The sequence below is a fragment of the Hyperolius riggenbachi genome, chromosome 9, assembly GCF_040937935.1.
Source record: "Hyperolius riggenbachi isolate aHypRig1 chromosome 9, aHypRig1.pri, whole genome shotgun sequence".
NCBI classification, from domain to species: Eukaryota; Metazoa; Chordata; class Amphibia; order Anura; family Hyperoliidae; genus Hyperolius; species Hyperolius riggenbachi.
Window position 1 is genome coordinate 188349114 of NC_090654.1, and position 15015 is coordinate 188364128.

Sequence of the window (15015 nt, forward strand, 5' to 3'; positions counted from 1 at the left end):
CAGAGGGAGCAGTGGTGCACATACTAGTAATGGTTCCTCAGCAACCTGGCTGAGCTATGACCACAATTACTGCTATACTGATCTGATTTAGTAGCTAAAGTGTAACTGTCGGGCATAAAATAAAAAATCAATTCTTTATTTCTATCTGGTAAACAAGTAATATGGATGCTAACCAGACAATCCAAAAGTTAAAATCTCTATTACTTTTCTTGTTTATAAATGATCATTCCCCAGTTTACCTGACTCTTATTTGGTACGTTGCCACAAAAAGGAAGTTGCAGGGCATGCTGGGTTGTCTTTTTTTTGCTTCTCAGACTTAACTAATGTACAGAAACAAAAAAGAACAACCCAGCATGCCCTGCAACTTCCTCTGTGTGGCAATGTACCAAATAAGAGTCAGGTAAACTGGAGAATGATCATTTATAAACAAGAAAAGTAATAGAGATTTTAACTTTTGGATTGCCTGATTAGCATCCTTATTACTTGTTTACCAAATAAAAATAAATAATTGATTTTTGATTTTATGCCCAACAGTTACACTTTAAGCAAAATTGTATACTAACATTTTGTGATGACAAAACAGTTCCAGCAAAGGGTGCTCATCAACTTATTGGACTCGAGCCATGCTGAAATCTATTGGAAATCTGTATGCTGTGTGTGGGTAGGCAATAGATCAGATTCGATCAGAGAGGGATCTATCTCATGGTGGATCAAATGGCAGACTGACTAATGTATGGCCACTACGTCAAGGAGGTTCTACGTCAAGGAGGACATGTGCGCTCCCGCGGCCGATCGCGCGCGTGCACGTGCGCTCCCAGCCGTGGATCATTAGCCCAGGAATCAATGAATCGGGCCATGGTGCCCGATCACTGATTTCTCTCCCCCGCAGAAAAAGCGACAGCTTCTCTCGGACAATGCCCAGCACCCACCGTCGCCCACCTTTGTCGCCTAGCATGGTATGTCTTTAATATGAACAACATGTGTTTACAGTTGTCACCTTTTGCACTTGGAATAAATATTTGACAGCAGTGCCGGTCTCCTCTCCTCTCTCTCCCTCTTCCATGCAGCACAATACTGTTACTATTGACCAGAGCACGCAGTCTTAGCCACGTAGTGCATGCTACATTGTGGGCCCTGCCAATTAAGCTCCTCGCTCAAGTACAATTCTTATTGCTACAGTGCCAACCTAACAACCTTTCTACCATGAACCTTTAGATTGTAAGCTCGCAAGGGCAGGACTCTCTCCCCGTTTTGTGTCTTGGAAATCATTATACATTTTATTCATCATGTTACTTTTATCACTGTCATTACCACTTCTGTATTTTGTATTCTGTATGCTGTATCATTTTTTTTTTGTATTTTGTCACTAATTATGTATCTTGTATATTAGTGTACACCATTGTCTGTATTATGTACCCCATGTTTGCTTCTAACTTTGTACAGCACCATGGAATATGTTGGCGCTTTATAAATCAATAATAATAATAATAATAATAATAATAATAAGGGGGCTTTGCAGTAGCAGACTCTAAAACAATGGAAAGTTCTGCAATCCTTGCTAATCTCTGCAGAGTGACTCCTGCTAATACCAAAGCAGAAACAAGCATCTGGCTCCCCAAAAGTGCAACCTGATCTTAGCAAATTGGTGTGCTCACAACATAATCAATAGTATGCAGCCTCCTACATCAACAAAGGTGCTTGCCTCTGCAAAATAAGTTGAACTATCCAAGTCAGCAGTGTCAGGTGGTTTTACAAGATAAAAACATTACTAGATCTGATTGCAATTCGTACATTTGTTAAAATAGTATATAAAGGAAACAGAGGCAATACCTCAGGCTAATGGAATGGGGCACCTACAGTATGCTCACGGGCTGGTACCCAATTTTACTTCCTTATTCTCTGATGGTTGTTCCCAGAGGCGTATCTAGAGGGGTGCAAGCATGGCTTGTGCCATGGGCGCCACAGCACCATGGGCGCCTTGGCTGCCTTCTCCTCCCTCATGCTTCACCACCATACTGAAGGATGCCTCTCAGGCATTTGTACCTGCTCTTATACTAGAAGACATCTCTTACTACTTATACTTGGGGGGGGGGGGCTGGGGATGGCTACTTATACTGGGGGACACCCGCCAAATCTATACTGGGGGGGTTACATATACTGAGCAGAACATCTCATTACCTATACTGAGGGACTACTTATACTGGGGGGATACCTCTTTCCACTTCTGCTAAAGAAGGCTATTTATACTGGGGAGTCATCTCTAACTACATATACTGGGAGAGCAACGTATAAATGGGTTTACTTATACTGCGTGAACTACCTCTGGCTACCTACTGTATACTAGGGTGCTACCTCTGGTTACTTTTACTTGAGGGTTAACTCTAGCAACCCATACTGGGGAGACTTGTATCATTGCAAGAAAAGAAGCTGTTATGGGACAAGGTGGTCTGTTGGGTGGAGGGGGCGCAATTTCAGTGTTTGCCATAGGCGTTATGCCACCCAGATACGCCCCTGGTTGTTCCCTCCTTACCATCACTTCCCTGGTGGTCATTTAAAACCACCGCAGAGTTAGCAGTAGTGAAAGCAAGAAGACAGGCTCACGTGATCTAGCAGGCCCGGGTCTCCAATGTGATCTCATCTCCGTAGCCGCAACTCTCCCTCTACTTACTGGTTCTTCTGCAGGAAGTAGAGGGAGCCCTGATTCTACATAGATCAGATCACATTGGAGACCCGGGCCTGTTGGATCTTGTGAGCACCTCTTGTCCCTACCAGCGCTGAGCTGCAGGGGAAGGAGATAAACACTGGAGGAGGGCCCTAGGAGAGGGAGAGATGAGAGAAATCGGCCCCCCTCCAGTGAACAGGGTTGGTACCTGGCTGCCGACTTCTCTGGGCCCACCAGAGAATCCTCTGATACTTGTGATTATGGCCTAACTCTAACTTATTTCCTAATTGCTAAAAGCATTTCCTGATGTCTAAACCCAACCATTCCCCACCCCTCCAACATTAACTCATTTCTGATACCTAACCTCTCTCCTCTCACTGGTAACCCCTTCCTGATGACTAAGTCCAACCTCCGACCACCAACATTAATCCCTTCCTTATACCTAACCCCAACATCTCCCAATCAAGGTTAAACCCCTTTGTGATGCCTAACTCTTACCTCCACCACAAACCTTAACCCTTACAGACACCTAACTCTAAACTCATCAATAAAAAACATGCTTTTAGGTTTTTTTACTTTTATGGATTCTAAGTGACATATAACAGTGTTTTAATCATATTGACGGGGTATGAAACTCATACAGTAACAAATTACTATACACTTAAAAGACACCTGAAGTGAGAGGAATATGGAGGCTACCATACTGGTATCCTGCTGATCTTTCATGTATAAGCAGTGTCTGAACCACATACCTGAAACAAGTAAATAAGTCAAACATCTGATCTGCATGCTTGTTCGGGATCTATGGTTAAATGTATGAGAGTCAGAGGATCAGCAGGAAAGCCAAGCAGAAGAAGGGGGGAAAAAGTTGAGTCTTCAAAGGTAAACAAAACCTCTGATAGGGCACCACTTGTCATCAAGATGTTGGCAATTATAAGTGAATTTTCCTATAAAGATTCATTTACTACAGTAAAATGGTGCCGCCCAGAGGGTGGCGTTCAATACACGCATAGCAAATTGGAAACTGAAGGCTGCTGTCAACTAGACTCACAACAGTGCTGCTATAACTTTGCTAATAGACTGCAAAACGCAGGGTACAGTAAAACGAATGGAAACTGCAGCGGTCATTTCCATTAGTTTGATCCAATTACGTTGTGATGTTGTCCTGAGCGCAATCGTCACCCTGCCGTGTTTTGGATGCGATTGAGCTCCTAATAATGAGTAAAGTAGCTTAACCTCCTTGGCGGTAACCCCGAGCTAGGTTCGGGGCGGAAAACCGCAGCTTAGAGCGGTAATCCCGACCTCTGCTCCGGGTAGCCGCCGGAGGCTCTATTCAGAGCAATGCGCACAGCGGGAGCGTTTCTACATACCTACCAGGGATCCCGATGTTGGCAGCCATTCTTCTTCCTCTCCTGCGGTGCTCTGCTTCCTCCTGGTGAGATCGCCGGCTGTCGTCATGACGACAGTCGGCAATTTCACTTTAGAGTTGCTGAGCCACTGGGAGGATGGAGGCATAACTGTAGCGCTGGAGCCCAGAAGGTGAGTGATTGCTGGGATGCTGCAGATCTCCCTGGCAGCATGATTTTTTCCAGGTTTTAGGGTCTGAAAGGGTGAAAAAAATGTTTTAGACCCTAAAATCCGGAAAGAATCATACTGCCAAGGGGGTTAATCAAAATCGCAAGAGTGGAAAGTAGCTTGAAATGCGATCGCATTGCAGCGCGATTGTAATTGTGATTGCGTTTCATACTGGAAAAGAGCCCTTAGTGGGATTAGTGTTGTGCAAAATAGGTAGCCAGGAGGTGCTCTGCTGATCGATTGATGGGCTATAGTGTAGCATTGGACCGAACAGTGTTGTGGTTCCATCGATACCTAATGACACAGAACAAAAAAATCTGACCTTTGTTACAAATTAAAGCTTTTGGAGACTAGTCTCTTATTTAAGTAGGCGAAGCTAACACAGTATTGCGTTGTTGTTTTTTTTATTAGATCGTGAGCTCCTCTGAGGGACAGTTAGTGACAAGATAAGACTATAATATATATATATATATATATATATATATATATATATATATATACTCTGTAAAGCACTGCAGAAGATGTTGGCACAGTATAAATACTAAATAATAATGAAAATATTTGGATTACAATAATATCTATCAAAATCTAACAAGAACCAATCTTGTAAATTGATTTTTGTACACTTTCAACAGCTAAAAGCACATCAGTTCTAGGGTTTGAGTTTTTTTTTACATGTTTCTGGTAAACTTTTTGAGGGACCTTTAAAAAAAACTCCAGCGATTGTGCAGACCCCGCCTACTGATCTTGCAACAACAGCCCTGGCTGGAGTCAGACTGAGAAGCAGCATTCAGCGAGGCTGGGTCACTCTACTCCCAGGATGGATACTGTGGAAAAGTTCATTCCTAAAGAATCTATTGGCTTTTCTAACATTGTGCTTCGGTAGGCGACTGATGGGATCAGCGAGGCATGAGTGTTACTGGAGGAAAGGCAGGCGACAAGTCTCTGGAGTTACTGGTAAGCATTGTTGCGCAGGATAAACTAGTGATTGCCCAATATACTGATGTAAACACGCAGCTAAACCCCACTTCTGTACTGGGATCTGACCCGACGGAACAAAGTGCTGAACGTCTCACTTCACCCATCAGACTTCAGTCGTATTTTAATGCAGTAATAAATGTATGTAAATTCTTTTAGAGGACGACAAAACATTTGTACTATGCTTTAATGACATTCTTTGTTTATCCGAAGATAGAACAACCAAAGTTGTTTAGGTGATACCTTTAATGACTAATTGTACAAGATTTCTTTGCAAGCTTTCGAAATTTTACGTTTCTTCTTCAGGCATGTTTCAGAACTAGATCAGAACCATGGTATGGTTCTGATCCAGTTCTGGACCATGGTATGATTCTGATCCAGTTCTGAAACATGCCTGAAAAAGAAACATAAAGTTTTGAAAGCTTGCAAAGAAATCTTGTACAGTTAGTCATTAAAGGTATCACCTAAACAACTTTTGTTGTTCAGTCTTCTGATTCTCTCCATGACTAATACCGGACCACATGCAACATGCTTTGTTTACATAGATAGCTAAAGGGTATCAAAGTGCTTCCTTCTGCCACCCCTCAATCACTCATATGTGAAATTTCTATCCACCACATTGCACCAGTTGCACGAGAGCTGCTGGAGGACAGTGCGGTTGGAGGTGGTTGTAAAGACGGCGCATGCAACATCTGGACTGCGACGACCGCCCTCAGCTTCATACATGTGAACGGTCCATGTGTTTAAAAAAAATAAAGCCTAAAGCATAAGTCCACTCAAAAGTGATATATTACTCATAGGTGGAGCCCCAAGAATGGGATTGGCCACTGGATTCCTGTATTCTTTGGGGACACCAGTGCAGGGATCTTCTTGTCGAGTTTTACATATTTTCATTTTTGCAAACTAGAGTCTCGTTCCTCCTGTTACAGACTCTGTAATACACAGGGGACAAAAGATACAGCAAGATCCTATGCACCACCTTGTAACGGTCTAGACAAGGGGTGGGGTTGAGAATACCGGTGCTAAAATCTGCAAAAGTCACTGAGAAATATAGAATTGGACCTGCAAGCATGCACTCAAACCTAAAATATCAGTTTCTACTGGAGTGACCCCTCAGGTATAACTGTACATTAGCCTGTTTTTGAGTGGCTGCTGGGTAATAATTTAATTAACCGCGCTGATATTATTACACAAAATCCAAATCTACTTTGTAAAAGTTTTTACGAAACATCTTGGTGTGTTTGCCATTAGATCACAATATTATTTGAAGATTGTTAAAGTTGGAGTCAAGGCCAAACTATTGAGTCAAAAAAACCAAAAAACTTTACGTAGACCAGAGAATGGATAAGAATTCTGTGGGTCATTTTAAGTTTTGTCTCCAATGGGGAGATGTTCCTTTACTTCTTATCACAAGAAATTACAATAGATGTCCTGAAAAGGAATTCTATTGTCAGCTGTCACCAGATCAGATGTCTCCACAGGAGATTTCGTCTCAGCTGCTGTTCCGGTGGTGACAACCAAAGATTTCTAGAATTCACGTCACTTTCTGTCCTGATGCCAACTGTCACAGGAGTAGGAAGGGCGAGGACTGTTCCTCAGTGGGGGACGTGGAAAACAATGAAAAATGACAGTGGCACTAAATTTTACCCAAAATTAAAAAAAAGTTTAGCCATAACTTCAAAAATGAAAGCGGAATACATATTGGGGTAGGTTGGAGAGGGCAGACAACTAGGATCCTGTCCTGTAACCACATAGATGAAACTACTATATTGTATTCTGCTCCTTGCAATACCTAAACATGGTTCCCAACATAGAACCAGGGACTCTATGGCAATGTTCTACAGCTATCAGATGTTCTACTTTCTGAAAAGGTGCAGGTTATCTATTAGTTGTACATATCATTATTTATGTTTTCGGTGAATAGTGTCTCAGCTTTGGTAAGTTGTAAGTTGCCTAAAGACAGCAGAGTATACTAGACGTCATACTGCCAATAAACCTGTAAAGTAAGGTACTCTGCTCAGTCCTTGATTACCAGAAAGCATCCCAGCTCCACCTTAAAACCTGCCCACCAGTGTGTAGATTGAAGTCCACAAGATTCTTCTCATTTGATATATTAGAATCTCACACTGCCCCCTCCAGGGTCCAGCCTTTCAGCTTCCGCTACTATCCCACTGTCAGCATGACGTCACTGGTGTCCCTGTGAGGGCAGCAGCCTGTGGGCAGCAGTGTGTGAATGTGTGTGCCCCAAGTGACACCAGCAAAGGAACTGTCCCTCCCTGCAGGAGAACACAGACAAGCACGGTTCCCAAGGGATGCTACTCTGACTTCATAATCACACACAACCAATGGGGAACCTCACGTATGCACACTAACTAATCCCACATTTAAAAATTAATGTCATCCACATAAAAAGTTCTGAGAGAACTTTCTGTTACGGTTTCCTGGCACCTAGGCATGCTGGCACCTGTAGTTCTACAGAGGCTGGAGAGTCATAATTAGTTAATCAGTGTGCAAGCTGCTAGGTGCCAGTGCTTGCTACCTTTGCCACCATAATGACATAAATGGAAACAATTAAAACTCACTCACCATTCCTGAACAGAGGCTAATGACTGCAATGTGTTCTGTCTTGCTGTTGACATGTCCAGTGTAGAAGCAGTGTCCAAAGTCACTGTCCTGATTATAGTAATCTGTCTCATTGCCCTGAGGCTGCCCATAGAGGCTGACAGTTATCACGGGTGCTATAAATCCAGAATCCGCACTCAGGTTGAAGAAGAACTTTTGCCCAAAAGCTGACAGTCGGTAATGAGTGGTGGTATTTGTCCAGCGGTCGTCCTGAGGGCTGGGGCTCCGTCTCTTCCTTCTGAAGTGCATGGAGTTGGGGAGAACTTCACCAAACTCATCCACTCTGGTGGGAGTCACTACTTCGTATTCGCCCAGACTTTCTAAGAGCTTAGCTGCAACAGTAACACATACAGACAGGCACAGTTATTGTATCACAGCTGCCAGTTCCCTGCCTGTACTTGGTGTACTACCTCTGTGTATGCCCTGCTGAGCTTACTGTGTACATAGCTAGCTCTCTTTCTGTACCCTTTCCCTTTAGATTGCAAGCTCTTTTGGTCAAGTTTCTCATGACTGGTTTGTTAGTGCTAGTGCAAAGAAACTTGGAGCTAATGTAGGGCAGTTACCCAGAGCAACCAGTCAGAATCCTTGTCTCCTTAAGCAGCTGTAATCTGATTGGCTGCTCTCCACTATGTGTATCTATTTGGTGCAAAAATATGCCCATTCATTTTAGTCTTTGAATGGTGATCTCTTTCTAGTAGTCCTTTTCAAGTTTTACATCCAACAAACAGGAATGTTTTTGCTAATAATTTTGGTGACAAGTTAATAATATTGTATGCATAGAGCCAATACAAATAAAGTAAAAACTAAGTTTAGCTAAACTTCTTACCTAAAAGGTAGCTGACAAATCAATCAGTTCACCACTGGTCAGCTGTGGTGGGCATAATAGGTTAAAAAATCTTCTTCTGACAAATACAGATTTTACATTTGATTATATTTCCTACCACTGCTGGTCAGGTTTTGATTTCTGTTAAATTACATTTGACTTTCAGTCGATGTTTGACAGATCCAGCTATGTCGATCAACCGATAGGTTGATCCAACAATCAAGATCGATAGGTCAATGACCACCTTAAAAAGTTGCACTTAGGATTCACAGAGCACAAACCGTTACCTTGCCTTGGGAGAAGTTTGGGTCCTGCAGCTGCTGTTACATTCACAAAGTCTTGCAGTAAGGTCAGTAATCCCATCAGCCAAAGGGCAAGATGCATGTTTGTCAAAAGCAAGCAGTCTTTTTTGCTCCCTTCTTTCCTTGCACTGCAGAACAAAATATTTCCACCCCAACAGCAAAAAAAAAGAAGAAAAAAACTATCTCAAGCTTTCTTTACACTGTAAAATCCACAGGACTGGCCCTTGAGTCTGCACCAGCATTAACCATAGGGAGACAAGTCCTTAGCAATCGCCCATGGAGTTCTAGGCAATCCAGCATAGTGCACAGGGGGAAAGAGAGAGGGGTTTAGGAACAGGCTTCTTCTATTAGTTCTTTCTACAGTACTTTTGCCTGAGTGACTGAAGACTGTGCTGTGGGAGGTTAGAGCAGCCACGGTGGGGGGAGTGGGAAAGCCAGAGACATGCCCGCCCAGGGGAGGGCTAGGCTGCTCATTCTCTCTAGTTACTTTCTATCTGTGACATCCAGCAGGATTCTGTAGGAATATTAAGACATCTGGGCACAGAATGGCTGTTAAATGTCATTTCTAGCAATGCTGTTGAAACAAAATAGTTTCACACTTCAGCATGGGCTGAGGAAAGCCTGCTTCAAGTTTCCCCCCTCCCCAATAATTCTTTGGAGTTTGTGAAGAAGTACACCACTTTAGTGGGATCACTGTGCAAAGTGGCATAACCCATATCAACCAAAGGTTATTTATATTATTATTGTTTTTTTTTTTGCTTCTGTTTATTTATAATAGTGTAGGAGCTGATGAATCACTGATGCAGCGTTTCCTAAGCTATGTGCTGAGACACGTTTGTCTGTGGTAGCTCAGGTCAGGTCTAGGCTCTTCCCAGTTGGTAACATGCGTACATGTATATCATATCATGGGAACTGCTCGCATCATGTGATGTTACAGTCAATCATTGTGTTTTGTTATAATGTTCAGTGAAGAATTGATCGAGCGACCAGATAAATGTGATTGGATTGGTAGAAAATAAACCTCGATGTCCCAAATTGACTGTGAATGATTCTAATGGTAATCGATCGATGACTATTTAGTTGATCAAAAAAACGGTTTTGATAAATCAAATTATTTTGCTTAATTCAGTTTTCAGCTTGCTGTGCGTGTTTTAAAAGTCCTGCGTGTTAAAAAAAACCTAAAAAAACACTTTTTGTTTAAAAGCATGAAATCTATACTTTTTAGTGCTCTGTATAAAGTACAGGATAATAATGTACCAGAAACTCCTATTCCTGCATGTGTAATTAATTAGATGCAAAGAGCAGGATGCATGAAACCTCTGGAATAGTATTAGCAGGTGGCTGATGCCTGTGCCTAGGGTGAGGAGGGGATTACTTGAAGGACAATTGAGCCAGGGGCGGGGTGGGTAACTTTTACTTACGTGGAGGTTTCTTCCAGCCTCCCATAGTACTTTGGTGTCCTTTCTGGTTCCCCTACGTTGTTCTGCTGTCACCGCAATTAAGTCAACGACTGGACGGCATGTGACATAGTGCACAACCCGGCCAGGTTGCAGACTTTACTTGTAGTGACAGTGGTACAATGGAGGGGACATAGAGGACACAGAGGGAACTGAAAGACGATGGAGGGGTAGGTGGTGTCAATAGAAGAATCAACTTTTTTCCTATAAAGGACCACTGTTGCAAAAATCTTAAAATGTAAAATATATGTAAACGCACTCAAATAAGAGGCATGTTTCTTCCTGAACAAAATGAGCTATAGATTACTTCTCTCCTATGTTGCTGTCACTTACAGTAGGTAGTACAAATCTGACATTACCGACAGATGTTGGGCTAGTCCCTCACTTCATGGGGGATTCTCAGCATGACCTTTATTCTTTATAAAGACAATTCCTGAAAAAGATTTATACAAAGATGCTGGCCAGCATCCCTGCTCACCGTACACTTTTTCTGGCAGTGGGACGGAGCAACTGCCATTCACTAAGTGCTTTTGAAAATAAAGAAGACCCTGTCAGATTTCTATTGCTTACTGTAAGTGACAGCAACATAGGAGAAAAATAATTTATGGCTCATTTTACTCTTGAAAAAGTATCGTACTTCTTCTTATATATATATATATATATATATATATATATATATATATATATATATATATGTTTTATATATATTTTCAATTTTATGATTTTCGCTACAGTGATCCTTTAATGACAGAGATTAGGGTTAGGTCATCAAGAAGGATGTTTTCATTAGGGGGATGGCTCCAGGGGCATAGCAATAGAGGGTTGCAGAATTAGCGACCTCATCGAGGCCCTTGGGCCAGAGGGGCCCCGAAGGGCCCTCCCTCAACTACAGTATTAGCTCTCTATTGGTCCTGTGCTCATAATAATCACTTCTATAGATACTTTGAATAGTGGTAATCCTTAACAAACTGTTTCCCATCCTTTTCTTGCACCTCTCTGACACTGTAGTAGCCCTTGGCAGGTTTTGGTGCGCCGTATCAATTGCTATGTATAGAGTGCTTGGGGGGCCCCAATGTAAAACTTGCATCTGGTTCCCACTGCTCCTTAGCTACGCCACTGGATGGTTCATTAGGGCTAGGTGACTGAAGGGAGAGAAACTGCCAGTTAAATTGAACCAAATCCACCACGCTAAACTCATACAGTGGCTTGCAAAAGTATTCGGCCCCCATGAAGTTTTCCACATTTTGTCACATTACTGCCACTGTGCCACAAACATGAATCAATTTTATTGGAATTCCACGTGAAAGACCAATACAAAGTGGTGTACATGTGAGAAGTGGAACGAAAATCATACATGATTCCAAACATTTTTTACAAATCAATAACTGCAAAATGGGGTGTACGTAATTATTTAGCCCCCTGAGTCAATGCTTTGTAGAACCACCTTTTGCTGCAATTACAGCTGCCAGTCTTTTGAGGTATGTCTCTACCAGTTTTGCATATTTAGAGACTGAAATCCTTGCCCATTCTTCTTTGCAAAACAGCTCCAGCTCAGTCAGATTAGATGGACAGCATTTGTGAACAGCAGTTTTCAGATCTTGCCACAGATTCTCGATTGGATTTAGATCTGGACTTTGACTGGGCCATTCTAACACATGGATATGTTTTGTTTTAAACCATTCCATTGTTGTCCTGGCTTTATCTTTAGGGTCATTGTCCTGCTGGAAGGTGAACCTCTGGTCTTTTGCAGACTCCAAGAGGTTTTCTTCCAAGATTGCCCTGTATTTGGCTCCATCCATCTTCCCATCAACTTTGACCAGCTTTCCTGTCCCTGCTGAAGAGAAGCACCCCCAGAGCATGATGCTGCCACCACCATATTTTACAGTGGTGATGGTGTGCTCTAAGTGATGTGCAGAGTTAGTTTTCTGCCACACATAGCGTTTTGCATTTTGGCCAAAAAGTTCCATTTTGGTCTCATCCGACCAGAGCTCCTTCTTCCACATGTTTGCTGTGTCCCCCACATGGCTTGTGGCAAACTGCAAACAGGACTTCTTATGCTTTTCTGTTAACAATGGCTTTCTTTTTGTCACTCTTCCATCAAAGCCAACTTTGTGCAGTGCATGACTAATAGTTGTAAAATGAACAGATTCCCCCACCTGAGCTGTAGATCTCTGCAGCTCGTCCAGAGTCACCATGGGCCTCTTGACTGCATTTCTGATCAGCGCTCTCCTTGATCGGCCTGTGAGTTTAGGTGGACGGCCTTGTCTTGGTAGGTTTACAGTTGTGCCATACTCCTTCCATTTCTGAATGATGGCTTGAACAGTGCTCCGTGGAATGTTCAAGGCTTTGGAATAACTTTATCCCTGACCTGTCTGGTGTGTTCTTTGGACTTCATGGTGTTGTAGCTCCCAATATTCTCTTAGACAACCTCTGAGGCCGTCACAGAGCAGCTGTATTTGTACTTACATTAGATTACACACAGGTGCACTCTATTTAGTCATTAGGACTCATTAGGCAATGTCTATAGGCAACTGACTGCACTCAGATCAAAGGGGCTGAATAATTATGCACACACCACTTTGCAGTTATTTATTTGTAAAAAATGTTTGGAATCATGTATGATTTTCGTTCCACTTCCCACGTGTACACCACTTGTATTGGTCTTTCACGTGGAATTCCAATAAAATTGATTCATGTTTGTGGCAGTAATGTGACAAAATGTGGAAAACTTCAAGGGGGTAGAATACTTTTGCAAGCCACTGTACGTTTTGATGGTGTCTGTGCAGGAAGTGGCTTGCAGGAAGAGGGATCCTGCATGAGTCACTTGCCTTTCTCCATTGCTTGCTTACTGAGGCTTTCCTTGGGATGAAGGGGGATAGGAGGTGTATGCCCCTGGTAAGTATAACATTGCTGGAAGGGCCACTGGTGCCCATGGCTCTGTTTCTACTCCATGGTGTGCAGGCTACCTCCCCCTCTTCATGCACTATAAGGTAAAAAGCTCAGCTCACCTGAGAATTAATGATCTGCTAATTGCTGCCCGAAAAGTTTGAAGACCAGGCCAATCAGTGCCAGACAGCGCTGAGGGGTAGATCGGGTCTCCCAATGACGTCACGACGTCGATGACGTCGGTGATGTCATGCCACCCGTCGCCATGGCGACGGGGGAAGCCCTCCAGGAGATCCCGTTCTTTGAAGGCGATCGGAGGGGCTGGGGGGATGCCGCTGAGCAGCGGCTATCATGTAGCGAGACTTTGTCTCGCTACATGAAAAAATTTAAAAAAGACTTTGCTGCCCCCTGGCGGATTTTTTATAAACCGCCAGGAGGGTTAAACTGTCCATTGTTCAGTCTCATTCATCCTATACATGTTTCTGTATACATTTCAAACTCTTCTCTTTTCTCTCCTACTGGAAAGCGTTGTGATCTAATGTTAGGTGCCTGTGGTCCACTCGGAAGTGGGGTCACATGACACACAAATTTGAAGGCCCTTGTAGATCTTTCTGTGTGTTCGGGGAGGGGTGGACCTTGAAAACTTTCTAGTAATTTCCTGTTTGTTATTTCAGAAAAAAAGTATTACAGCATAGAGGGTTAACAGTGTGTACATGTCTATATCATGAGGAATTACTATTGAGATGGTAGTTAATTATGGTACGGTGTCTTGTGCATTAGAATCCTTTCCTTGCAATGTTACAGTCCCAGGTTCACATTCACTATTTGTATTGTATTAGTATGTTCTCCCCATGTTTGTGCAGCTTTCCCCAGGTGCTCTGGTTTCTTTCCATATCCCCAAAATATTCTAGCATGTTAAACTCCCCACTCCAGGCACATTTTCCCCCCTAGAACTGTGTAGGCATGTAGTAGCAGAACGTTTAATGTACCTAGACAGGAGCCCAGACCCTGGTCACTTTCTGCACCTCAGACTGTCAATCCTACTGTCAGACTGTCAATGCTACAAGCTTCTCAGAGATATTCAGTCTGTGCCTGCCCCCTTGCAGTCTATACAGCAGAATAATGTAATCCAAACAGCAGCCCAACCCACAGAACCTAAACCTTACACCTGAACTCAACAGCTTCTAGGCATGTGATCATTTTTAGCTGCATATAGCGCCAACATCTTTTGCAGCTCTTTGCAGAGTATATATTGTCTTGACACTGAGATGCTAAGTAAACATGTCATAATAAAACTGTTGATCCTCTTCTATTGTTTACAGAGATAGTTAATGTTTACCTAAAGGAGAAAAAAGTGCCCCAAATGTAATGTAATTGAGGAGACCCTCTGGTTGATCGAGAGGCTTCCCCGTCCTCCTACAATGGCCTGTTCCAGCTATGTCCCCTGTGTAAAATTGTCTGCAAGGTTTTGTCAACACCTCACACATGCACATTAGCATGGTCCTGTTCAGGCTCCAGAGGAAGAAGCTGAGCCCGATTGGGTCCGTGCTACTGCACATACATGAGCCATTTTCCAATGAAGCCTGAACAGGTCTATACTACTGCTGTGGGGGTCTCAGTGCTGGTACGGCCTGGCGGAGGAAGGCAGGGGAAGCGTCTGGAGGATCCCCAGATAAGTATCCGATTTTTTGCTGTTTTAAGCTCACAGGT

The 15015-nt window shown here is 43.0% G+C and overlaps 1 protein-coding gene and 1 long non-coding RNA gene across 6 annotated transcripts in view; one reads left to right on the forward strand and one right to left on the reverse strand.

The window, feature by feature from the left end:
- The window catches only part of ADAMTS9 (ADAM metallopeptidase with thrombospondin type 1 motif 9), a 421594-nt gene extending 412275 nt beyond the window's left edge, over nt 1–9319 (reverse strand). For all 3 annotated transcript variants that reach the window (XM_068253803.1, XM_068253802.1, XM_068253805.1), the window contains exons 1-2: nt 8948–9319; nt 7802–8169 (exon numbers count right to left, since the gene is read on the reverse strand). In XM_068253803.1, coding sequence (XP_068109904.1) covers nt 7802–8169; nt 8948–9044 — 465 coding nt within the window. In that variant the 5' untranslated portion in view covers nt 9045–9319. The remainder of the gene's footprint in view (nt 1–7801; nt 8170–8947) is intronic.
- LOC137532840 (uncharacterized) overlaps nt 4992–15015 on the forward strand; it is a 116428-nt gene continuing 106404 nt past the window's right edge. For all 3 annotated transcript variants that reach the window (XR_011024022.1, XR_011024020.1, XR_011024021.1), the window contains exon 1: nt 4992–5194. This is a non-coding gene — a long non-coding RNA (uncharacterized lncRNA). The remainder of the gene's footprint in view (nt 5195–15015) is intronic.